This window comes from Vigna angularis, chromosome 3 (assembly GCF_016808095.1).
Source record: "Vigna angularis cultivar LongXiaoDou No.4 chromosome 3, ASM1680809v1, whole genome shotgun sequence".
Classification (NCBI taxonomy): Eukaryota; Viridiplantae; Streptophyta; class Magnoliopsida; order Fabales; family Fabaceae; genus Vigna; species Vigna angularis.
Window position 1 is genome coordinate 14,382,590 of NC_068972.1, and position 27,195 is coordinate 14,409,784.

Sequence of the window (27,195 nt, forward strand, 5' to 3'; positions counted from 1 at the left end):
TTGTCCTTGTCCATGTTGTTAATGTAAATTAAGTTTCTGTGTTTATTTAGTTTTAAGTGGGGTACGTGGCGTTGTTCTACCCGATTGTCTCTGCCATACCTTCAATGGAAGGGAGATTAACGTCTGGTTTCCAGCCAATATACCCCTTAAGTTTTAAGACAGTTGTGTTTTAAGTGTTTTAAGTTTAGAAAAATGAAAAAAATTGTGAATAATGGAGTCGAGAAGAGGATTGAATTAGGGGTTTGGGCGTAATTTCACTACAATTAGTTTATTTTACTAAAATTAATCGGGGAATTGTGTTTAAATATCCGGTATTTTTCCGTTTTTCATAATTGTGCTTAATTTGACCGGTAATTCCAGTTGAGGAGCTGCTACTACTGCTGCCCAACGTAAATAATTAATCATAGATAATTCAAATTAATCAAAATAAGAATTACCGGTCAAATTAAGCACAATTATGAAAAACGGGAAAATACCGGATATTTAAACACAATTTCCCGATTAATTTTAGTACAATAAACTAAGTGTAGTGAAATTACGCCCAAACCCCTAATTCAATCCTCTTCTCGACTCCATTATTCACAATTTTTTTCATTTTTCTAAACTTAAAACACTTAAAACACAACTATCTTAAAACTTAAGGGGTATATTGGCTGGAAACCAGACGTTAATCTCCCTTCCATTGAAGGTATGGTAGAGACAATCAGGTAGAACAACGCCACGTACCCCACTTAAAACTAAATAAACACAGAAACTTAATTTACATGAACAACATGGACAAGGACAACTGGACATAGATCCGTTTAGGACCCTTTTGCAAGGACCGTGAAACAGATATGAGACTAGACACTGAAACATCAAAGACTGACTGGACAAAATAAACCTAAAAGGAAACAGAAAACAAATAAAGAAAACACTGAACTAAGAATTTAATATATTTTTTTTATGTTATGCTTTTTGTTTTGTTTTTGTTCTTTTTATTTTTTATTTTTTTTAATTTTATGTTTTAGAATACTTCGAGAGGAAGGATGAGTGAGATCCAAAAAAAAGAAATGGAAATAGAGAGATCCACCTGTCAGCGGTGGCGTCCTACTGATGATCAGATTAAGATGATGACCAACATATACAATTATGGGGTCACACACCCAAGCAGAGCCCAAGTCTTCGAGATCGCGTCTCGACTAAGGACTTTCGAAGAAGCCGGCGAATATAACGTGCAATGCTGATTCAACAACCATGGCAATCGGGTCAGGCGCATGCAAGCGGAGATAGACCCCACTGGCACTATCTTTTCTTTGCTGCCGCGATACATGTATGGTAAGAACTCTAATCATATCTCTATTTTTTTTGAATTTTCCTCTTCTATTATTGACATACAAATTTTTGTTGAAAGAATATGACTGGGTAGTTATGAGGGCATCGAGGCTGCTGGATCTGTTCCCCATTCCGATCATCATCGACGACGAAAGAGATGAACGACAAATCCCTCCACCTATGCCTCCTGCATTCCGTACCAAAGCTCCCTCGACGGAGCTTACCTTAAGATCGCCACCCAGTAACCACTTTCCATTTTAAAGTTTTATATTTTTATTTTTATTTTTTTTTTATGTTTTTGTTGGCCGAGTGTGGCCAGAATTTGAATAAAGACTGTAATATGGACACTTAATTTTTTTATGTTTTTAATATTTTTATGTTTTATTTTTTATTATTATTACCAGTGTCTGAACTCAAACTGACACTAATATGTATTTATGTTTTTTTTTTTTAATTTCATGCTCACAATTTAAAAATTAAAATGAAATAAATACAACCATGAAAACACACCAGAAAAGCTAAATAATATGTACATAATGAGGAAAAAGAGTGCTCCCTGGTCATGGTGGCAGTTGCCAATTCTGGACCATCAGTGAGATATCTTCCACCTCAGGATCCGGCGAAGATGTCTTCAGGAGCAGCTCGCCCAGTACTGCCTTCTCACTCAAATCAAGACTTTTCTTCCTTCTTCTCCGAGCAAGTTGTTGAATCAATAAAATCAGGAGCCTTCTGTCCACCAGCAGTTGTTGAGTCTGTGACACCGGAGTAATAAGAGAAATAACAGTATACTTTCCTTCATCTATCATTATTTCCTCTATGTCAGTACCTGTATTCTCATTTACTTTTGTAACCTGGTCATCAAACTCATAATCAATAACATCTGTTATGAATTTAGAATCTGTTTGTAACACATAATCAATTTCAATACAAATCGGGCAAGAACCAGATTCACAATCACATTCACAATTCTCAGAAAACTGAGTGAGATCGAAGTTTTGTTCTAACTCTATCATGTTATGCGATTGCAAAATTCCTGTCTCAAAATCAATATTGACATATGCATCATCAACAAAATCCACATTCAGTTCAAAGCTATTATCAATGGAAATTTCATCAGTGTAAGCATGTTCATTCAACACAACATTTATACCAATGGTTTCAGAGACTAATACTGAATCAAAAACTTCAGAATTGTCAATCAAATCTATATCAGTTTCAATCCTAAAACCTGTAGAATCATTGTGCAACAAATCACAAGCAATTGAATGTATAAGCAAATCAAATAAAGAGCTTGTAATCTCAGTTTCAGAATAAACATGTTTTTGCTCAGTATAAATTTTCTCATGAATTTCCAATTCATCAATTGCACATTCAAGTTGAGGTACGTTTACCTCCACGGTGGAAGATAAAAATGGTCTACCTGTCTCAAAGGTATTGCTTATTCCTGCCTGGGCCTCAAAATCTTCAGCATTCTCCTTAGGTGCAAGAGTGGTCATCTGCCCGATCTGATCATTTAGATTCTGCATGGCAGCTTGAGTTTCCTGCTGGATTTGCTCGAACTGAATGCTCTTCATGGTTATCTGCTCTAGTAACTCTTTCATTGTAGGTTCAGAAGTAGAAGGCTGAGGAGTTATTTGAGCAGGAGCATCATAATATTGCCTTTGTTGTTGTTGGACTGGTGTAGGCATGAAAGTACTCTGAGATGGTGCTTCCTGATGTTTCTGTGGAGCTTCATACCATCCCAAACCAGGGTCATTCCATCGAGAATTGTTGTTGTAACTCTGTACAGGGGGAAATTTCTTCAAGAACAAATGCTTCAGATTCTCCCATTTGATAACGCATTCTCGAGGAAGACGAGTTTTCCAATCCTTTGCTACTCCTTTTAACGAGTGGGAAAATGTCCTTAAGAAAACTTGATTATCTGCGACATTTGGAGGTTTCATTGTAGAACAAATTATATAGAACTTCTCCAAATGTTCATGTGAGCATTCGCTTGCAAAACCATGAAACTAGGGCAGCATTTTTATCATTCCAATATTGAGAAAGTTATGATCACCATCCTTATTCGGTGGAACTGGCTCCCAAGGAGAGCTCTCAGAAATTGGAGGGTGAGCCATATTTTTCTCAGTATTAAAATCAGCACGAGAATCAGAGTAATATGCAGAAAGAGAATCATAATTACAGGCACTCGTAGAATAAGCACTATTCACGAAATTAAAATAGGTAGACATCGAAAAATAAAAATAAAAATAAAAATAAAATACTAAAAGTTACGAGATAAACAAAACACAACACATTTATACATGCTACAGGCACACACAAAACAGAACATAATTATTTTTTTTTTTAATAATTTTTTTTTAATTAACAGATATAATACAAAACACAACACAATAAAAATATAAAAGACTAAACATATATTAACACAACATATATTAACACACTAAAAATCTAAAACAAAAACCTGAACTGAAGTGACAACGCCGCCAAAATTTGCTGAAGGTGTCGTTGTCGCCTACAAAAATATACAAGACAAAACACACAAAACACACATATTAACAAAACAAAAATTTACACAACAAAAATCTAAAACCAAACCTCTTTTGTTCCCCGGCAACGGCGCCAAAATTTGATGCGGGCGTCGCGACCTGTCAAATTTGATGTGCAAATAAGAATGCAGTATAACTAGGAAGTGACTCCTAGGTCGTCTCTCAAGGACCAATATTGTTGTGGTTCAGTCTTAGATTTAAACACGAAAAAGGGGGGTGGTGAATGTTTTGTTTCGGAAAAATTATATTAGAAAAGCAGTAAAAATAACAGACTGTAAAACAAGATTAAAACAGTAAAACGGTAAATAAATTGTAGAAAGAGTAAATGTGTAGAAAACGGTAAATTTAGAAATATTTAAATTGCAAAACAAATAAACTTTTACAGAAATTAAAATGTGCAAAGAAACTTAAAGGAAATTGATGTGAGCAGAAATTTGCAGTGACAGTAATTTGATCAAAGCCTTAAGCGTGAAGATGGAATTGTAAACCCAAGGTAATTCGTTGATAAAAATAGAGTTTCAACAACTGAAAAACACACTGGAAATTAACATTCGATTGAAACTGGAAAACAACTTGGAAAACAAATCCAAAACCTCCCCAAAGGGGAGGAGGAAAAATGAAAGCCAACGTAAAACTCTTCCTAATTCCTACTCCTAAAATCTACTCATTTGCTTCTCTGATGCTGCTTGCATCTTATAGCCAATTCTCTCTGCCTACCATCCTTGTTTTCATGTAGGTTTTGTTTTTGTCCCCGTAGGCTGAAGACTTCCTTCCACTCCTAGATGTGCTGAAATCAAGAAGGTGGGACCCTCACTTGTCTTCTTCAGATTGTTGCCGTGACACTTCTTCCTCTTTCAAGGAAATGGTTTGCAGCCGTGGGTTCCCACTTCAAGCTGCTGGTCCGTGAACTTTGCTCCAGCCAATCACATGTTTTGCAATTCTTCTTCAACTCATGATAGCACCAGCTTGAATACCTTCTTCAATGCATCACCGTGTACATCATTCCAGCCCCTTGCTCATGGAAGTGTTCGGACCGTGAGCTACTCTTCTTTGCTGTGTTGGATGCTTGAAGGTTCTAGCTGGGAGCGTGAAGAGTTTGGTCTGCATTTTCCAGCCTTTGCATCACTTCTTCTCCCTTCACACTTTAGCCGTAGCCTCCTTCAATCAATCACCATGTGCCGTGATCTCTATCTCTTCTCCCTTGAACGTAGCTGCTGCCAAACCTCTCCAATAACCGTGAGCTTCATTCTCTCCAAATCAATTCAGCAGGCCGTGTGTGTGCAGCAGCTCTTGGAAAAACTCACTTCACGTTGCTCTTCTAAGTGTGGATGTGCAGATTTTTATGCGTCTCCTCTTTCCAGCCTCTACAAACTCTAACATGCTGCACCTTGGACTTCTAAAAGAAATTGTAATGTGCTTCTCCCAAGTGTGCAGCCGTGAGCTATCAAGTGGTGACCCCTTCTCTGTTATTCAGTGATGCAAGGCAAGATGCAAGCCAAAATGAATGGAGAAAACCGTGAGCTTCCCTTCATCTGCAACACTCCATTTATTCTCATCCAAGGTGGCTGCTGCTGGAACGCTGCTTCCTCCAGCTTCATTTTCATGAATCTCCAAGCATGCTGTCCGTTCAAGAACACCACTCTTTATCTCCAAGCCTGCTGGACGGTTCTCGCACTTCTTTGATGGCTTGTGCAGTCAGTGAACTCCTCTTCATGTGATGGACGTGCACCCCTTAAATAAAAAGGAAATCAGCATTTCTTCCAAAGTAAAAGAGCTTGTCTGTAGTCCTCACTTCATGCCCTTCTCCTGAAAGATGATGATAACTATTGAAAACCACATAAGCCAAAATAAATGGGGCGGCCTAATGTGTTGTCCAATTGAATATTGTAGTAACTAACGTGCCAAAGCATGAGGGGGCCCTCCAAGCACTCTTTACGTGACATTGCTTGATTCTTTAAGAAACCAAATTGAAAACAAAAAGTATGCTTTCCATTATTCTTTCCACCATCCATGACAAAGGAGAATAAGTTCCCATAACCGTGTGCTTCCAAACAAACGTGGTCCCCTCCTCTTATGTGGCATGCTTTTCAATTGATCATTGTTCCCTTCTCAAATTGGCGGCCCCGCTTTTCTTCCATGTGCTTGCCAAAAATCAATTGTTATTGATAGGAAATGATATTGGAAAACCGTGAGCTGCAATAATTCAAAACGTGGTGGTCCCTTTATTCCATCCATGCACGATTTTCTTCTCCTAATACAAAGAAAAAAAATCATCCAACACTAGGTGGCGGCTCCCACTTTAATTCCAATGGGCCGTGTGTTGTTGTCTCTTGAACATTTCTTCAATCAATTTCTGACAAAGACAAGAGAAGGGATGCCATGTGTCCGTGAATGATTTCTACTTCTTAAGAAATCCAATTCTTAAGGCCGTGTGATGTGTTCCAAGCAAGCCAAAAAAAATTGTGCTTCAAAAATTTCCACTTTCACTTTCACCGTGATTTCCTTTTAGCCAGCAACATGCATCTCTCCAAAGCTTAAACATAATAAATGTAATTTTCTCTTTGTATCAAAATATTTCCAAAATTTTCTCTGCAATGAATAATGAAAATAATTAGCTCAGATAATTCAAATTAATTAAAATAAGAATTTCCGATCAAGTTAAGCACAATTAAGAAAAATGGGAAAATATTGGACATTTAAGCACAATTTCCTGATTAATTCTAGTACAATAAACTAAGCGAAGTGAAGAAATTATTGATTCATCAAAATAGACCACACTTAGTCTTTTGCACTCCTGGGCAAAATCAAGACTCAAATCAGGGAATGGTTCAATGGACTTCTAGGAACGGTGACACAAAACTCAGCAAACAGAAAATAGAGACTCACAAGAAAACAAAAAGAATTTACAGAGTTCTCAAGAAGTCTGGACAGAGAAAAGATGTAGACAATATCCAACACAGAATCAAAGAAAAGAAGATACTTACAGAAATCTTCCAAGCAATTCAAAGTATGGCAAAAATAATTAATCAGTTCAAGAGGTGATTAAAAAATAACATAACCTGATGCACTGTCAGTGTTTCTCTCACGTGTCTAGGGTAAATAATTTCAACTCAATGCACTCAAGAAAACAAACACAAACAGACTTGGCAAGTTTCTAATATCAACACTTAAAATATACACATGTTCAGATCTAAAGGTCTTTTATGGGTGTAATGGGGCCAAAGACAGGGGAGGATAAAATATGGATAAGTAGGTGTAAACCAGAAGAAAATAGAGGAGCTATGGGGAACAAGTGAAAATACAGTGAAATTACGCCCAAACCCCTAATTCAATCCTCTTCTCGACTCCATTATTTACAATTTTTTTTTCATTTTTCTCTCTTTTTCTCATCAAAATTTTTTCATCTTGTCTCTTTTCTTTTCTCTCTTTATCACACAACAGGATCATATTTTATGATGAGGAACCAACTAGTCAATTCATCAGAAACTCCTAGGAGACCACACTTATTCACAAAATACTTCTGTAGCTCCAGACTTTCCTAAGGTTAAGGTAATCATTTTTTTTTCACTTAGGATCAGTGTATGAGCTTTAACACAAAGAAATGGATACAGTTGAAAGGGGGTTTTGAAGCTTTAGGTTTTGCAGAAAATTAAATTTAAAAACGAAAACGAAAATTAAAACAACAGTGCAGAAAACATTACAAGAAAACTGAAATCTAACTTCTGCAACAGGGAAACGAAAATCACCACACAGAATCAAACTTCGCAATAGGAAACATCATGAAACTTGATGAAATGAGTTGAGCAGAAACGTGAAATACAACAATTTGAAGTGAATTGGAAAATGGCACCTCCCCAACCTTATAAGAGATTGACACCACTCTTTTACCCAAAACCTTTAGGCAATGGGTTAATGGGTCTTCTCACTTATAGACCACTCTACTTTCTCATTTCTCTCCAATGTGGGACTTAGACTCACACTTGGATTCCCAACATCCTACGCTACTGGAATCTGTGACTACTACCTCCTCTTTTCTTCTGTCCAAAGCTCTCCTTTTATTGTGGTAAGAGCCGTATCTGTGTGCTCTTTGATGGTCCAAATTGCTCCTTCTTTTCCGTTTGGTGTGCCCAACTTCTTCCATCCTTCTTCAATCCAAACAAAAACAAGAAGGACCCTCCATTATGTGCAGCCGTGTAATGCTGTCTACTTTTCTTCCAGCTCAACAAGTGTAGATGGAGATCCTTGCTGGATGATGGATGTTTGCCGGATGGTGAGGAGCTGGTGAAGAATGGATCCGTGAGCTGCTCCAAAGAAACCATGCATGTGTGTGGTTCCCACTTCCCATCAAGAAGTTGGCCGTGAATATGGAGCTATGCTTCAGATAATTGAAATGAACGTGTATGTGCTTCCAGTAGCTTTGCTGACCTTACTCATTTTCCAAGCCGTGACAAACAACTTTGGTGTGCAAGGATATCTTTCTTTCTTTAACTAATGTCCACATACATACTTCCTTGTCAGCAAATTGGTTTGGACGTTTCCTCTTTTCCTTTTGCACATTTTCAAAGAAACCAAATTCCTTTTGGCTTGCTGACCATACCTTCCCACGTGAAACTTTAGTGTACCATGCTATGGACAGCTTAAGTGTGTGGACAGCTTACATGAATTAAGTAAGTGGTGGCTCTTCTTGCTAGGAACGTGTGGAGTATAAAAATCTGAAAGACTTAGCTCCCTTTTTCACGTGAAAGCCATCTTTCCTCTCCATACCTTGAGTGCATGTGGGACATGGTGTCCCCCATATTTCTCCAACGAAATATTCCTTTCCAAAGTGTTGCTTGATTAAATGCTTTTCTACTTTTCAGAATTATTCCCCATATGACAAATATAATAACCGTGAGTGGTGGCCCTATTTCTGCTGGAATACCGTGTGCACCTCTTCAACACCATTTCTATTTTATTCATCAATTCACACCAATTCCCTCCTCCATTTAACGTGTTCTCTAAGTCCATCTATGTGCACTTCCACTTGCAGCTTGGTTCTCCAAAGCACACACCTAAAGCCTATCCACGTTAGACATGCATGCTGAGAATTATTCCAGTTGAGGAGCTGCTACTGCTGCTGGCCGGACGTGTTGAAGCTTCTTCTCCCTTAGCAAGCTGCTGCTTCTTCTTTCTCCGATCACCATGCAGCTGCTGGACGTGCTGGACCAACATTGAATTGGATATTGGAATTAGGTGTGGCTTTATCGATTTCTGTCATAGAGACACGACGATTTTCCAAGGATCAAAATTCGTTCCCCGTGGAGCTTTTTTGCTTATTTATCAGTTCCTTGTTTACGTTCTATTTGATAAGTTTGGCTCTCTTTCTACATAACCTCATTTTTTTCCATCGCTAATCTCTAGTCTAGTTAACGTGTCTTACTGATGACGGTTTAGTTTCTGTTGGCTGCTGTGTTACCCGTGGTAATTTTCATCATTTGCTCAACCTTAAACTGAACTCATTACGAAATGCAGATCAGTTTGCTTGTAGTCTTGGAATTGTTCATTTTCACATACCTGTTACAGGGGCCCTGTCATATTTTATGTTGGTTTGCTCTTTATTGATTGCATAGCCCTTTATTTGTCGATTTTCTGAAAAAAATTCTTTGGGGGGTTTATACTGAGCAAAAACATGTTGATTCTGAAACTGAGATTACAAGCTCTTTATTTGATTTGTTTATACATTCAATTGCTTGTGATTTGTTGCACAATGATTCTACAGGTTTTAGGATTGAAACTGATATAGATTTGATTGACAATTCTGAAGTTTTTGATTCAGTATTAGTCTCTGAAACCATTGGTATAAATGTTGTGTTGAATGAACATGATTACATTGATGAAATTTCCATTGATAATAGCTTTGAACTGAATGTGGATTTTGTTGATGATGCATATGTCAATATTGATTTTGAGACAGGAATTTTGCAATCGCAAAACATGATAGAGTTAGAACAAAACTTCGATCTGACTCAGTTTTCTGAGAATTGTGAATGTGATTGTGAATGTGGTTCTTGCCCGATTTGTATTGAAATTGATTATGTGTTACAAACAGATTCTAAATTCATAACAGATGCTATTGATTATGAGTTTGATGACCAGGTTAAAAAGTAAATGAGAATACAGGTACTGACATAGAGGAAATAATGATAGATGAAGGAAAGTATACTGCTATTTCTCTTATTACTCCGGTGTCACAGACTCAACAACTGCTGGTGGACAGAAGGCTCCTGATTTTATTGATTCAACAACTTGCTCGGAGAAGAAGGAAGAAAAGTCTTGATTTGAGTGAGAAGGCAGTACTGGGCGAGCTGCTCCTGAAGACATCTTCGCCGGATCCTGAGGTGGAAGATATCTCACTGATGGTCCAGAATTGACAACTGCCACCATGACCAGGGAGCACTCTTTTTCCTCATTATCTACATATTATTTAGCTTTTCTGGTGTGTTTTCATGGTTGTATTTATTTCATTTTAATTTTTAAATTGTGAGCATGAAATTAAAAAAAAAAATATAATAAAAACAAAAACATAAATACATATTAGTGTCAGTTTGAGTTCGGACACTCGTAATAATAATAAAAAAAAACATAAAAAAATTAAGTGTCCATATTACAGTCCTTATTCAAATTCTAGCCACACTCGGCCAACAAAAACATAAAAAAAAAACTAAAAATATAAAACTTTAAAATGGAAAGTGGTTACTGGGTGGCGATCTTAAGGTAAGCTCCGTCGAGGGAGCTCTGGTACGGAATGCAGGAGGCATAAGTGGAGGGATTTGTCGTTCATCTCTTTCGTCGTCGATGATGATCAGAATGGGGAACAGATCCAGCAGCCTCGGTGCCCTCATAACTACTCAGTCATATTCTTTCAACAAAAATTTGTATGTCAATAATAGAAGAGGAAGAGAAAAATTCAATAAAAATAGAGATATGATCAGAGTTCTTACCATACATGTATCGCGGCAGCAAAGAAAAAATAGTGCCAGTGGGGTCTATCTCCGCTTGCATGCGCCTGACCCGATTGCCATGGTTGTTGAACCAGCATTGCACGTTATATTCGCCGGCTTCTCCGAAAGTCCTTAGTCGAGACGCGATCTCGAAGACTTGGGCTCTGCTTGGGTGTGTGACCCCATAATTGTATATGTTGGTCATCATCTTAATCTGATCATTAGTAGGACGCCACCGCTGACAGGTGGATCTCTCTGTTTGATGCAGGTGGCGTCCTACTGATGATCAGATTAAGATGATGACCAACATATACAATTATGGGGTCACACACCCAAGCAGAGCCCAAGTCTTCGAGATCGCGTCTCGACTAAGGACTTTCGGAGAAGCCAGCGAATATAACGTGCAATGCTGGTTCAACAACCATGGCAATCGGGTCAGGCGCATGCAAGCGGAGATAGACCCCACTGGCACTATCTTTTCTTTGCTGCCGCGATACATGTATGGTAAGAACTCTGATCATATCTCTATTTTTATTGAATTTTTCTCTTCCTCTTCTATTATTGACATACAAATTTTTGTTGAAAGAATATGATTGGGTAGTTATGAGGGCACCGAGGCTGCTGGATCTGTTCCCCATTCCGATCATCATCGACGACGAAAGAGATGAACGACAAATCCCTCCACCTATGCCTCCTGCATTCCGTACCAGAGCTCCCTCGACGGAGCTTACCTTAAGATCGCCACCCAGTAACCACTTTTCATTTTAAAGTTTTATATTTTTAGTTTTTTTTTTTTTTATGTTTTTGTTGGCCGAGTGTGGCCAAAATTTGAATAAGGACTGTAATATGGACACTTAATTTTTTTATGTTTTTAATTTTTTTATGTTTTTTTTTATTATTACCAGTGTCCGAACTCAAACTGACACTAATATATATTTATGTTTTTGTTTTTATTATGTTTTTTTTTTAATTTCATGCTCACAATTTAAAAATTAAAATGAAATAAATACAACCATGAAAACACACCAGAAAAGCTAAATAATATGTAGATAATGAGGAAAAAGAGTGTTTCCTGGTCATGGTGGCAGTTGTCAATTCTGGACCATCAGTGAGATATCTTCCACCTCAGGATCCGGCGAAGATGTCTTCAGGAACAGCTCGCCCAGTAGTGCCTTCTCATTCAAATCAAGACTTTTCTTCCTTCTTCTCCGAGCAAGTTGTTGAATCAATAAAATCAGGAGTCCACCAGCAGTTGTTGAGTCAGTGACACCGGAGTATTGGAATTAGGTGTGGCTTTATCGATTTCTGTCATAGAGACACGACGATTTTCCAAGGATCAAAATTCGTTCCCCGTGGAGCTTTTTTGCTTATTTATCAGTTCCTTGTTTACGTTCTATTTGATAAGTTTGGCTCTCTTTCTACATAACCTCATTTTTTTTCATCGCTAATCTCTAGTCTAGTTAACGTGTCTTACTGATGACGGTTTAGTTTCTGTTGGCTGCTGTGTTACCCGTGGTAATTTTCATCATTTGCTCAACCTTAAACTGAACTCATTACGAAATGCAGATCAGTTTGCTTGTAGTCTTGGAATTGTTCATTTTCACATACCTGTTACAGGGGCCCTGTCATATTTTATGTTGGTTTGCTCTTTATTGATTGCATAGCCCTTTATTTGTCGATTTTCTGAAAAAAATTCTTTGGGGGGTTTCTCTTGATTCTTTAAGCTGAAAGAAAGTGGAAGTCTTCCTCATCGTTGTTGAATGTTGCTGGGAATGAGGTAAAGCACACTGAAATGGTAAAAGGGGTGAGGGGATGGGTTTGGGAAGAAAGGTATTATAATATTATAGGAAAGCGTATTAAAAGGGAATCCGAAAGAAGGGTGGGTGGTGAATATTATATGGGGATAAAGTATGTGTCCATGCAATGATGAGCGGCGCATGTCTGTCCTGAATATGTAATCAGCTTTTGCTCCCTCTGGTATTTATGATGTTTATGTGAGGAGAGAAGATGAATGCAATCATGAATGGTGGTTTGAGAATATCATTTATCTTTACTTTTTAAGTTTTTGGTGATTTCCAGATATGATTCTTGATTTCTATGGTCTGTGATTATTAGAATGGGACTAATTTTATTCTTGATGTATAGTTGTTTCGGAGGTTGCTGCTTGTCATGACGCGGTTCTAAAGTTTATGCTTACTCTTTTGGATGACATGCACGATGTCTCCCCCCACTGTATATTTGGCTGATCATTTTAACTCTGTACTCCCCAATTTTGATGAATACTTTGTGTACTTCTATTTAACCCCTGACTGTGTTCTTGGTAGGGGTTGGTAAAGAAATACTGGTATTGGCCTTTTGTATGTGTGTGTTTTTGTAGATGGTGATTAACGTAATAGTGCAGGAACTTGGAAGCCTTTGACTTGAGATATGGATATGATTGAAATGTGTTTGAAAAGTGACTTTGGAAGCTTTCATCTTTTGATGTAGTGTGTGTGGATTACGGTCGGATCCTTGGAAAATGATGGATGCCCATAACAGAAAGAAGAGTGCTTTCTATTAGGTGTGCGAATTAAGTTTGTTTCGACTGTTATTATTGAAACTGTTCAAGTATACTCCTACAATAAATACGAACAGTTCAAGTAAATAAGAGATACGAAAACAAGAAGAATGTGAGATAAAATGTATGACGAGATTGAGGTAGAAGGAGAAAAATAATGTGTACGTAAATTGATGTCTAATGAAACGTATTATGTGATTGAGATGGAAAGATGCAAAGTAATCCAATTATCTATAACCTATTAATTTTATTTTCTTCAAATCAAAGTGGATCTTTCTATTAAAATGGAAGTGACAATTAATCCAATCAATTTTTTTATAATTAGTTTTTTTAAATTTATTTTTAAAGATTTTCAGAAAAATGTATATTTTAAGTTTCTTTACAAAATTTAATTTTTAAAACCTTTCAAAACATAATTTTAAAAGATTGACTGTCCATCATTAAAATATTATTAACTAATAGATAAATTGATTTTTTATTAAATGAATTTGGTTATTAGATAAATCTTTAATAGATTACTAGGCTTTTTTTTATCCTATCCATTATATTCCACAATAAAATTTATTTGATTAATCTGCTTTGTCTCTAAATATAAATTGATGTACAATTTTATTCTATGAATATCTCCTTAATGTTAATATTGTTGCGTAAATGTTCTTGCTCATTCTTCAACTTCAACCAATTATTTTAGCAAAGAATACAGGAATCGATTTGGATATTCTCAATCGTATTTAACTATTTCAAGAGTTCAATATTAAAATTACTTATTCAAATGGAACAATTTTGTATTAGCTGAACCAAGTATTTCATGATACAACTTAAATGGAAATATAACAAGTGTTTAAAATTGTATACGTTGAATATTTTATTAATTAGTATTTAAAAAAATAATCTATTTATCTCTGACTTTTCCAGTGTAATCTGCCTTAAAATTCTTCATGCAAAATTACATATTAAAATAAAATGACAAATACTTTAATGCAGGGTCAGAGAAACCTATCGAAAAACATTTTAAAATTTCCAAGATGTAGAGCTCTTGAGCTATTTAATTCCAATGACCGATCTAAGAATATACCCAAACTGTAACTAGTAAACTACATAGTTTGAAGTAACCCTTTCTGTTAATAATCCTCAGGAAATTTTGAGTAAAATAAGTTTTTGATATCTTAATTTTAAAGGTAAGTTTTGGTCTCTCTAAATATCTTATTCCTTCTGAGTCTTTCTAATGTTAGAAAACACTACTTTTAGTCCACAAAATATTTAGATAACCCTATACAATAGAAATAAAGTACTTCAAATAATGGTTCAGAATACTTAAATTACTGTTTTTCAAAAATAGTTGAGACAAACTAAAATCAAACTTCACAAAATTTTGAAGAGATTAAAAACGTATTTTATCCCCTTTTGTTTCATAGAATCATCTTTCATTACACGAGTTTGACTCCAAAAACTTAATACAACTGTATTACATCTTAATCCCAAAACTATTAGCTAAACTAGGACACCCTTCCGCTAGTTAATTCAGATACTCGATGACCTCAATAAGATAGCAGATTTTACACACCCCTCCTCCCCTTGAAGATATTTTAAGGAAATATGAAATTCAAGAAGCCAAAGAAAGCAGAAACCTAGGCCAATGTTTGAAAGAGGTTCAAGCAAAATAACACACATTCTAAAATTGAAATAGACAAAATGATTCAAATTCCAGAGGTCCAATAGGTCATATAAACAAAAAAGTAACCAAGTAGATATCTATCAACAAGAAGTAAGTACCTAATCCTCCTCAAGGTTGATCGAGTCATTGAACTTTGCATACAAAATTTTCTTCAGTTCAGCCATCTGAGCAAGTACAGATTCTTTCTCCTCTTCAAGTTTTTCTAATTTTTGACTCGTCACCTCTTTCATCTGTTCAATTCTGCTCTCAACTTCATCCTTTGGCACATGAGCAAAAACCTCCCCTATTTGAAACCGAACTACCTCTTCATCTGTGAGAATCAACTCGTTGCTTGCATCCTCCAAATTATCATTTGATTCCTATAAAAAATACCTTGCTATATTTGCATCATACTATGAAAAAATAAGCCAAATAAATTTACCATGGCAAAATGCTTGGATGGCAGTGAAATTAAATCTACAGCAGGACTAGCAGAACAGACACTTCACGAACAAGACAACAACTAAATTTCATTATGCCGTTGTGCGTGTGTTTAAATATATTGAAACAGAGAGTAGAGCAGACAAATAAATAAAACCGAATTCTAAACCTTTTGCGGGAGTGTGTTAAGGATGTTACTTGAGTAGGTTACTCAAGCAAAATTAGAATTAGTTAGTCCACATACTTTCGTTGCAGGATATAATCATGTAATTGTCTTCTATCTTTCCCCTAATTAAGTTTAGATTGGCACTCAATTTTCTTAACTTCACACAGTATCTATGTTCTTTCAGTCCGCTGCTATAGTATTGGCAAGAATTTTAAATGACTATCCTAACATACTTCACACGGATCCAGGGAAATTTTGGTATTGATACAAAGAAATTATTCACTTACGTCCTGTCTCTACCAAAGGCATCCCATCCACCCAAGGATAGATATATTAATGAAAAGCTAAAAAAAGTATCAGGATTTACATAAAGTAGTTCAAGGCTAAGTTTGGAATACCCTTTTGCCACCTTCAATTCACATGTGTCCCAGTAAACTCAATTCGATGATGTTTAGTTTCCCTCAAAAGTAGGTTTACACACCAACATTTGGCTTGGAATCATGTTTCAATTGATAACAATATGAAGGTTGGTCTAGCAAACCCAGTTTGCAAAATGAAATTCATTACATTAACTCTAGGAGTTCGTCATAAGCTCTTAATCTTAAGCATAGAGCGATTTCGATAAATATAACCAAACAAGTAAATAAAATGCTCTGCACAAACACTAAACAGAAAGGGAGGATAGCGTAGAAACTGAACACGAATTAATGAGTTGCATAGAATACCTTAGCGATTTTGATCTCATCCTCAAGCTCGTGAAAGCGATTATTCAACCTTCCAAATTTGTTGATGTTCTGTTGGTCCTCCCATGTCACTTCCGTCTCAGATCCACCGCCCTTTTCGGATTAAAAACAAACGATCAGCTTTAACATGAAGCCGACGAAATAGCAAAGTGCAATCTGAAGAGTTATCATGGTTTCCCATTACCTGCTGCATTTTGTGATTCCAATTCAAATTAGGGTTTCCGACAACGATAGCAGGATGACTAATGACTCCCCTTGGAATGTTAATAGGATTCCGTGGATTTAAAATGAAGAGGATGCCAAAAAGATTTGTTTTTATATATATTTTTGTTTTAAAATACTGATTTATATATCAAACAGCAAATTATAAACTTTAAGAAAAAAATAAAGTAAAAATGGAAAAAATAAAACTAAAATAATAATAAAATATACTTATTGATGATGTGTAGTAGATTAACTTAAAAGAGTAAATTAATTTTGTTTTAAAACTAAATTAATCACATATACACTTAAACATAAGTTTAAATCATAAGTTTGATTCGAATAAAACATAAAAAAGAAGAGTAAATTGTAATTGAGAATGAAATAAAACCTTATGTTTTAATAATCAATTTATTTATTAAACTACTTAATTATAAACAAATATTTTAAAATAATATCTGTTAAATATTAAAATATTTATGAGTAGTAAATATTTGTAGATATCAACTATTCCTTATAGATTTTATTTACATGTATGTAAAAGCAAAATTTTTTTTCCATAGTGTGAAGGCATGAGAAAGAATGAGGAAAAGAAAAAGAGAAAATAAAAAGAAAAAAGAGAAGAAAATATAGAGGAGCCGCACATGGTTTTACAACATCAAATTAAATTAAATTTTAGAAATAAATTATATTTAATAAAAGAACCTGAAAGACTTTTTTTTTTTTAAGTTGAAACTTAAAGCAAATGACATATTATTAAGGTTTTGAAATGTAACGAATCTTACATAATTGTTTTGGTTTAATAAGACGAGATTTTTATTCCTTTATTGAAATTTTATTTTATTTTTAATTGTTGTAGAATCTTTAACACATCTCTTAAAAAAAATATGAGAATCAAGAAAAGTTTGATAATAATTAATATTGTAGATTTAACATGTTCAAGTTAAATAAATTTTGATTGACTTTGGTATCATATTGAAATAATATAATTTAAGTTTAATTCAAGATGAAATTGAGCTAGTTTAAAAGATGAAATTGATCGGTTTACTATATTTTTTAGTTCCTTAATTTCATCATGGTACAATTTGATTTTGATATTTAAGATTAGTTATGTAGGAGAATAAAGGAGTGAGGGATCTGTGAAAGCTTGAGAGAGAATGTGGGAAAAAAATAAAAAGAACAAACAAAATATATTAGATTTAATCATTTTCGAAGTCTTTAAATCGAGTGAATAGAGTTAAAAATATAATGACGTGATACGTTGACGTTTCGATGTAACAAGGTTAGGTGGTATAATTATGTTGAGGTTGGTGGTATAATTATATTGAGGTTGGTGGTATAATTACGTGGAATTTGGTTATTTTAAGTTTTAAAAAGAAGTAAATTTTAATTAAAAAAAACTTGTTATGCTAAATTAGAGATCTTTCTAGAGAAGGTTCCTTGTGCGAAAGTAAGGTTTCAATGAGACGATATTGGGTTATTTCGTTTCGTGCAAATTAGGGTTGATTCAATGAAATTAGTTTTCGAACATTGAGATTAAAGTTTCGTTGGAGGAATTTGTGGTCATCTTTCGAATGTTCTTGGTTGGAATTGGGAGTAATGAATGAACGCAGATCCAAACTTTCGCAGAAATAGACAAACGCAGATAAAGACCCACCAACAACACTGAAGAAGTAGATGAACGCAAATCCAAAATTTCCCATGACAACAATAACCTTCAGAATATCGTCAAACAAAAAAAGTACCAACATTCGCATCACAACAACACCGTGTTACAAAAGAGCAATTTCGAACACCTCGTACACCTTTTAATTTGGGATTTTGGTAAATTAGGGGATTCAATGAAATCCCAAATTTTTTATTTTAAAAATTACAAAACCGTAACTAACACCCTCAATCTACCACATTGTTCAAACATGCAATGTCAACGTGCCACGTCTTTACATTCTTAATGTCATTTCTTCAATTTAATGATACAAGTGCAATTGAATCAATTTTCCCTAAATTAAAACCTAATTGAGAAGAAAAATAATTGAGAAGATGTATTTGAGACTTTTTAACAAAATTATTAACTTCAAAAATTATTAAACTAATATAATAAAAGAAAAAGAGATCTCCGCGTGATTTTACAACTCTCAAATTAAATTAAATTTAAGAAATAAGTTATATTTAATAAAATAAACTTAAAGACTTTTCCTGTAGAAGTTAAAAGCTTAAAGCTATTGACATATTATTAAGGTTTTGAAAGGTGTATAAATGAATCTTACAACTTTAGTAAAGTGAAATTTTTATTTATATACTGAGATTTAATTTTATTTTTAATTAACGTAGAACTTTTAATGCATCTTTATAGAGCATAAAAATCAAGAAAAGTTCGATAGCAGTTAATATTGTAGATTCAACAAATTCAAGTTAGATAAATTTTGATTGACTTTTATACCACATTAAAATAATATAATTTAAGTTTAACTTAAAATTAACATTTTTTCTTAATAAAATAAAATTTAAACTTGTTATAATTTAATTTTATTTCTTATTCGTATAAGAGTTCTCGTCTATATTTAACTAATAAGACTAATAAAAGAATTGTTTACAAACTAAAATTAATCGACAAAGTTTCTAAGGAATTAAAGGTGAAATTAATAAAATAACGAGTGAGTAAAAACAAAATTATACTAAAAACCAATTAAATGTAATTAATAACTATCCTGTCAATTTTATAGTTTACCCGTGAAGGCAACACAAATATAAAGTTTTCATTAATGAAAGAAACTAAAACATTAACGGGTATAAATTTTAGAAACCAATATCAATCAAACATTTGTTTAAGGACTAAAAATTAAGAAACTGAAAAACATATCTTTTTTTTTATAAAAAAACATAGGAATTGTTTGTAAAAGTAAGGGGGAAATTCTGTATCATGAAAAGTAAGCAGATTAGACAAAACCTCCAAAAAAAACATAACTATCCTTATGCTATTAATCAATCACTTTCTAAAAGAAATACAAACCGATTAACAGAAAAGTATCGTTTGCAATTCTATATTTGTATTTTCCTTATTTACTTTTGGGGGTATAATACCTATTTTGGTCCCAATTTTGATTGGAAATGTTCGAAATGGTTACAATTTTTATTTGCTGTTTAATGTAGTCCTAAAAAATATAATTTGTGTTCAATTTGGTGATTGGGAATGTTCGAAATGGTTACAATTTTTATTTGTTGTTTAATGTAGTCCTAAAAAATGTAATTTGTGTTCAATTTGGTCATTTTTACAAACGCCGTTAAAATCGTTAACGGACATATGACATATGTCGAGATGTGCAATTACAGAGTGAAATGTAATGTATTGGCTTACCTGAAGTCCTTTATGACATTGTGAGTTGAATTTATTATTTTTGAAATTCTATTTTTTTTTTTACGTGGAGTCCTTTGGTGCTCTTCTTCCTTGGTGTTGCGCAATTAGAGACGAAGAAAGAGTTTTTCTGTTGCAGATCTGTGTTTGTGATTGTAGGGTTTCTGATGCAAAGGAGGTGTAAAGGAAAGCTTGCTTATGCGCAGCGAGAAAAAACGAAGATAGGATGGAGAAGATGAAATCTGGTGAAGGATCTCGCGGCTGACGATGAGTTTGATGGTGGTGGAGAATGACAGTCTGATAAGGGTTTCATGGTGGAGATGGAAGTCAAGGAAGACGCTGAAGATGATGATGGAGGACTCGCGACTTTGGCGTTCGCATTCTGTATTGGTGACGGTGGTGGCTACCGGCGGCGATGCTGGTGAGGATGATGGGTGGTGGTCCGATGCTGGGGTTTGGTGGTCGTCTAGTGACGACACAGTTTCATGGTGGCGGCACAACGTGGCTGACGGCAACATTCGCTAGGTTAGGGAACTAGGGTTTCTGTGGAGAAGATGATGATGTGTCAACGATTTCACTTTGTAATTGTACATCTGGACATCTGGCAATTAACGATTTAAAATTAGGACCATTTCGAACATTCCCAACCAAAATTAGAACCAAAATACGTATTATACCTTTACTTTTTTACTATTATTCACAGTTCTTCCTTTCTCATTTTTGTCTCCTAATTAAATCCTTGAGTTGCTTTCCATTCTCAGAACCATAGAACTTAAATGCATAATGTTAAAAACACTAACGTAGTTGAAGTCTCGTTCGATTCTTACAAGGGGGAAGACATGATTTGACAAAATGTTCCATGATCCAAAGAATAACAGCTAACAGCAAATGGAACAGAAGTAATGAAATTGGTGGTTGCACATACTCAGTCACTAGCAAAACAAAATCATACATATTCCTCGTCTAAATGAACAAATCTCTAGGCAGTAATGTCGGTGAGAATGGTATCAAAACAGTTGAATGTGTATGTAAAGTATAGGGGGAAAATGTATATAGATAGAACAGGGAACATGTTCAAGGGGGCAATGTCTTTCGACAATACGATAAAACCATCACAAAATCTTTGGCTGAGGACCCCACTGATGTTGGTATCCTTTTCGAGGTTGAGGCTGTCCGGAACCATAGATCTACTAAATTATGCAGTTGTAATGATGGAAGCACTGCTTGACCCCGGCACATTATTTCCACCTGTGCAAATTATGTAAAACTTCAATTATTTCTTTTGCTCTGAAAACAACATTTGTTATATCGTAATTTACGTCCAAATATGTTCAAATCTTATGGCAACTGAAAGTTCATAACAAGCAAATCGTAAGGCTATTAAATATCCGGCCATAATGTGCTCTATCTACAGCTATATCTGATTCAACTATTAAATATCTATGGGACCTTTGGGACAGGAATGCTCCAGAGACAACAAAAATTGAGACCAATATATGCGAAATTCAGTTATTGTCGTATTTTCAGTACTATCAATGTTAATTCAGTTCTCTGTCTACTTGGTGACTTGGTGTTAAAACTTCGACAAAAGAAACGTGTTTCCAAAATTTTCAGCAAATTATGTGGTTGCATGGGCTCGTGTCAGTAGTTGTGCTTTCTAATATTTACTGTTTTCTATTACCTAGAAGCATGCAAAGTTTAGTAAAATTCTGAGACAACCCATAAATTCTAGTTTTCATAGTTGTAATATTTCTTGTGATAGTCACAGCCAATGTCCACAAGGCAGCACTATGTTCTTGGTTTCCTATAATTTCTCGCAAACAACAATAAGAAGGCACACTTTAATCAGAAAAGATTCAGGACCACAAGTTTTTAGTATAATTACATCCTCGAACAACAATTAATTCGAGAAAAAAGAAAACAGAAAGGAGGAGATAGAGAACATGCCAACAATTCATTGTCCTTAGATAGTGATGATAATTTACTCACCTCTGCTTCACTGGAAAGATTAAGTTTCTTCACGAGGTACTTTTGAATAAATGAGACGGGCACAGTACCATCCCTGTGATGAGGTCAGGAATAAAGAATTACATAAATCCTTATCATAAGAAAGGGAATATATTTAAGAAAATTAGCAGAAAAAGAAAGAGGTAAAGAACAATAAAATGAAAGCCAGAAAAGGGAATATATTTAAGAAAATTAGCAGAAAAAGAAATAGGTAAAGAACAATAAAATGAAAGCCAGAAAAATCAACGCATTTCAAAACTATTCAAATGGAAGCTAAGTTTTCTTCGCTGAAACTGTGATTCAGACAATAATCACTAATCTGTGCATCTGCTACCTAGAATAACACAGCAAAATGAAATCAACATATGACTTATAGCTTGTTTGGTTTTGCATCACAAAAGACTCACGCTTAATTCCCACAAAAAAGGGAGAAGCTATACAGATTAGCATTGGATTTCCGAGTCCCTTATGTTAGCTAGCCTGTGGGGACTGAAACGACAAGGTGTAAGACAATGATCACTACTTTGCTGATTTTTCAATAGATGGTTGTTCTAAGGAAATGAGTAAGTCTAAAACTAAGTTATAAAATTTGGAAGGGTAATTTTTTTGCTATTTGCATCCTGAACTTTCTTAGAATACTCTATGGAAGTGTTCGCCTGAATATCGGTCAGTCATATCATTAAATGCAGTAACGTATTTTTCTCTTGACTTCCTATATAATCCTTAGAGTTTGAGAACTCATGATAGAGCGTATATAAACAAAAGCACTTTTTTATATCTTATTGTTCTTTGCTAGCTTAATTTTGACACCAAAATTAGAAGCAGTTATACACAGCCCAAAGTCATAGTCATAGCCAAAGAAAAACTTCTAATTCAAAATAAATAAAGTAATTATACAAACAGAGTAGCAATGAGATCAGAAGAATTACTTTATTCTTAAATAACATGCTGAGATCTGTGGCAAGGGAATATCTCCTTTCCTGAATAATAACATCAAATCTTTAATGACAACAGAAGCTCAACATTTTGTTATTAGTATGATTGTTGTATATAAAAAGACTTACTGGTCCTCTGAAGCAACTAATGAAAACCAGATAGGACTATTTTTTCTGTTGCACTTGCTCCCTGTTGCATTTAGTGGTGCTGGGGATGAGGAAGACATCTCAGATGCTGCAACTCTTTTCTGACCAGCAGGACGCAACCTTCTTCTCTTCACTGGTCCTGAAGGCAAGTTGTTTGCATCCTTGTCATCCCCAAATATTGTTTTGTGTCCAGTATACTTATTTTTGGATTTTGGAATGTTTAGTTCACTGTGGACAGAAGCTGGTAGCTCTGTTTTGGTTGTAATTTCAGGTATATTTTGTCCACCATGAGGAGTAACCGGGGACTCTAATTTGGCAAGAGGAATTGCTTGTGAATTTGACCTGGAGGACTTTGTTCGGTTGGCAGCTTCAACAAGACAGTTCAGGGGTGTCCAGAGATCAACCTTCCCTTCTGCATGTTCCACACTGTTCTCTTTATCTGCATTAGGCTTATGCTTTTTAGAAGGCTCGGCCATTGAAGGATCCTACAACCATATAGGGAATCAATGATTATATATGAGCATTATCACATTGTGCATGACTTACACGACCCTCATTACTTAAAACTAAGGCTTAATTAATGTCACATAAAAACCAGAAAAAGTACAAACACAGAAAGAAAAATTAACACCAAGTCCTGTTGCCCCAACAGCCCGCATCTGACTTACATTTTCGAAAGTCATATTTGACGAATCCAACAAAATTGACCTTACCGTATTATCTTCACCGTTTGTTTCTTCCTTCTTTATGGATTCAAGAAGAAAACCGCATCCACGTAAAGCAGCAGCAGCCTTTCTTGTACTGGTTTTAGTTCTCTTTCCTGTAAAGCCGGGTTGCATTGAAACTTTGGGGGCACTGACTACCAATGATGAAAGTGATCTTTCTTTCCTTTTGGTTGGCAATGATATTGAAGACAAAACTTCCTGGGCCTTGATCTTTTTTCTCTTAAACGGGAATACTTTTGCCCTTATATCTTGCAAATTATGGTCTGGCCTGCATATAATCAATAGGAATCCTTGATTATTTCGCAAACTTCCAACAAATTTACTAAGCTGCGTTTTTTTTATAAATCTACAAAAATAATTTATTCATGCAGCCTCTAAGTATAACTCTCATTCAAATCTAATATGCCTGATGATGGGGAAGACGTCCCTCTGGGTTTCATATTGAAGGTCCATTATATCAAAATATCAGTCTTCACCAAAAATCACAAGCTGCAAATGAAATTCACATACAAGATTCAATCTCGGTTGAAAATGTTAAACTATTGGTAGTCTTTCAGACTTTAGGAAGAAGGGTGCCTTCTATAATACGATAGATGTCCAGAATTATGTATCTGACTTATCGGTGACAAAATTCAAGGCAGATGCAATGCAACTTATATATTGTGATTACCATTTCTGAAAGTAGGGAAGAGAAAAGTTCAAATCCAACTTAAAGAAAGAGAATAAGTTCAGTGATGAAATTTTTCGATACACAGTGAAAGATATTCAAGATAAAAACCTTCATTCGCTCACACCAGACAAATAGGTTTTATACCAAGAAAGAAAAAGGAAGAGATTGATCATGAGCATTAGTAAATATTCTCAGCAAGTTCTGTAGTACAAGCAAACAACAAATACTAACAACGAAGTGAGAAGAAGACGAAACGGAATAAACAAAGTTACAGATATTAATCCATCCCCAACGAGAAATTCCAGCAGCATTTTAGTTCAGTCCAGTTCAAAAGAATTCATAAATAGCACAAAATGCAATAGTAAGTTGGCAAACAAAGACCAACCAACCTGAGCTTTTCAACCGGAAGGCAGCCTAAATCAATCTTGCACACAGGACAGCAATCCATCTCCTCATCCGATAGTTTATCATATATGCACTTCCTGCAAACTGGTGTTCGAATGATACTTCAGTGAGTTGCACAGAAGATCCTTGCAAGTGTCGATAAATATACTCAAAACATGTGCAAGCTAGAAGATGTAAGTGTGTGATTCAGGAATGTCATAAACATCACACGCTGCTCGAATTACCAAACTAACGTATCATGAAAGTCCACTGCATCCTAAAAACACTTCACAACAGTACGCCACCTCAAAACACAATTAGGACGATTCCATTCCTTACCCGTGAAATCACAGAAATCCAAACAACCAAAAAACCACAAACAAAAAAGTAAGCCATGTAAGCCCAGCTATCATGTCAATCTTATTGCTCTACCAAAGCCACAATACAATTATTTAACGTTCTCTTCACGCAATAGAAGTAATCTAAGACAAAAGTTTCGTATGAAACCAGATCACCGAAATCACCAATCACAAGTATCAAGCAAGCGCATTGAAAACCCAAATCATGAAAATCCAGCCAATTAGATATAAATTAGAGAGCAAGGACAAGGATGAGTAAGAACCCAGAGGGATTAAACAAAGAGCAATGCATTGCAGATTGTGGGGTAGGTAAACCGGAACAACGTCAAAATCCGGGAAAAAAAATTCAAGAGCACAGAAATCGAAGGGTAAGAGAGACGAACAGGTGTGAAGGCAGAGAGAGATGGTGGTGGCATCTTTGTAGAAGTTATGGCAGAGAGGGCATGTCATGCATGGTCGTAGCGTATCTCTCTTCACTTTCACCACCTGGCTCGACACCATCGCTACGATAACGAATAAATTAATTAACTTTGCATTCCAATCCTGCCAAGTGAACCACAGCACACCACGGTGGTTCTATCCCTGTTGGATTCGACGTAGAACCGATATGGATCTGGGGAGGGAATTCAGGTGGCGGCTTTTGGGGGCAAATCCCCAGATGGGGTTCGATTGTTGGCAGAAAAACTACGTAAAGATAGACCGGGCACCGTCCAATGTTGTTGTCGTTGTTGGGTTTGGGTGTTGTTGGTGTTAGACCGAGACAAAGAAAAGAGAGCATGAAGAGAAAGAGAAGGAGAAGCGAAGCAATACACACGCCATACACACACACACACTACTAACAAACCAACGCTTCTTGTTCCGTGCGTGTGTTTGTGTGTCATTCACATATTTGACTTCAACTCTCCCAGATTATTACTGTTTACTTTGGTAATACCATGTATCACTGTTCCTTAACTGTTTATCCAAACCTCCTTCGTTTTTTTCATTCTATCTTCTTCCTTTCTAGTTACCATTTTCCCCCAAAATAGCAAAATATTCTGTTACCAACATCACCCTAACACACTACAAAACTTTTTATGTTTTTTCCCAACTTCTGACACCACCTCCGACTTTCTTCCTCCTATTAAATTAAACAAAATTCAATTTTATGGCTCATTACTCATTAATTAACATTAGCACTAATTTTGTTTTCCACTCATGCATTTATCAGATGTAGCTCTAATAAGGTCACGTTGAGATGTGTGTGTAACGCTACTTAATGTAACAAACATTGATGTCTAAGAATCTCTAACAGGGAAGTTGACTTATGACGGCTAGATCCTATCTATGCAGCTTCTCACTAATAAATCACGTAGCGTATGCGTACTTAACCTATTTCAATCCATAAACTTAACCGATTTATTTACTCACTTAATTATATTTTAGTTTATTTCAATTAAATTATTCAAATTTCTTCTTTCAAAATATTATTAACCAATTATATATCTTTATTTATCAGAGAAAAAAATTAAATCTTTTAAATATCCTTATTGTATCAGAAATATATAATTATGTCTGGAATGAAATTAGCTGTCTTCAAATCTTAAACTTTCACTGTTACATTACTCAATAATTGTTTATATAATATGATCAGACAATCTAAATATTTTTTTTTATAAAATAATTAAATTATATATTTTTCATGTAAATAAAATTATAATTAATAACATAACTTTATTTTAGTTGATGTTATATATATATATATATATATATATATATATATATATATATATATATATATTAAAGCAAATTTCTAAAACAAGTAAACTTTGGTATATATATATATATATAATCCAAAGGATAATATCAAATAATTAAATAACAAAACTATTTAATTTTTCGTATTTTAGATAAAATTATTAAAGGGTGATATATCGAAACATTTAGATCTGTCACATGATACAATCAGCTTGACGCATTTGGTTTACTCTTTGAACTTTGAAGGGCTATATTTGTTGTATTAAAATCATTT

The 27,195-nt window shown here is 34.9% G+C and overlaps 4 protein-coding genes and 1 non-coding gene across 7 annotated transcripts; 2 read left to right on the forward strand and 3 right to left on the reverse strand.

Moving 5' to 3' along the window:
- Positions 1-1,768: 1,768 nt before the first annotated feature.
- Positions 1,769-8,362, reverse strand: LOC128195752 (uncharacterized). Of its 3 annotated transcripts, XM_052874178.1 has the most exons (3): positions 7,610-8,357; positions 3,779-6,452; positions 1,769-3,235 (listed from the first exon to the last, which is right to left on the reverse strand). In XM_052874178.1, exon 3 carries the CDS (start codon positions 3,000-3,002, stop codon positions 1,875-1,877), a length of 1,128 nt encoding a protein of 375 aa, XP_052730138.1. In that variant the 5' UTR covers positions 3,003-3,235; positions 3,779-6,452; positions 7,610-8,357; the 3' UTR covers positions 1,769-1,874. The 3 variants fall into 3 exon arrangements, with proteins under 3 accessions (XP_052730138.1, XP_052730137.1, XP_052730136.1); XM_052874177.1 differs by having other exon boundaries at positions 1,769-6,452; positions 7,723-8,362; XM_052874176.1 differs by having other exon boundaries at positions 1,769-6,452; positions 7,610-8,362.
- LOC108345525 (uncharacterized) lies at positions 8,311-13,293 on the forward strand. The gene is made up of 2 exons (XR_001833691.2): positions 8,311-9,095; positions 12,989-13,293. It is a non-coding gene; the product is annotated as an uncharacterized LOC108345525 (transcript).
- LOC128195753 (uncharacterized) lies at positions 9,093-13,293 on the forward strand. Its single transcript, XM_052874179.1, has 3 exons — positions 9,093-11,015; positions 11,112-11,347; positions 11,430-13,293. Exons 1-3 carry the CDS (start codon positions 10,849-10,851, stop codon positions 11,609-11,611), a joined length of 585 nt encoding a protein of 194 aa, XP_052730139.1. The 5' UTR covers positions 9,093-10,848; the 3' UTR covers positions 11,612-13,293.
- A 1,757-nt stretch (positions 13,294-15,050) lies between these two features.
- On the reverse strand, positions 15,051-16,705 carry LOC108344858 (probable prefoldin subunit 4). Its single transcript, XM_017583377.2, has 3 exons — positions 16,589-16,705; positions 16,387-16,497; positions 15,051-15,434 (listed from the first exon to the last, which is right to left on the reverse strand). The coding sequence occupies exons 1-3, from the start codon at positions 16,595-16,597 to the stop codon at positions 15,174-15,176; spliced, it is 381 nt and encodes a 126-aa protein (XP_017438866.1). The 5' UTR covers positions 16,598-16,705; the 3' UTR covers positions 15,051-15,173.
- A 4,124-nt stretch (positions 16,706-20,829) lies between these two features.
- Positions 20,830-26,077, reverse strand: LOC108345875 (E3 ubiquitin protein ligase DRIP2). Its single transcript, XM_017584702.2, has 7 exons — positions 25,568-26,077; positions 24,831-24,930; positions 23,760-24,039; positions 23,029-23,531; positions 22,894-22,944; positions 21,947-22,019; positions 20,830-21,205 (listed from the first exon to the last, which is right to left on the reverse strand). Exons 1-7 carry the CDS (start codon positions 25,683-25,685, stop codon positions 21,032-21,034), a joined length of 1,299 nt encoding a protein of 432 aa, XP_017440191.1. The 5' UTR covers positions 25,686-26,077; the 3' UTR covers positions 20,830-21,031.
- Between the last annotated feature and the right edge of the window lie 1,118 nt (positions 26,078-27,195).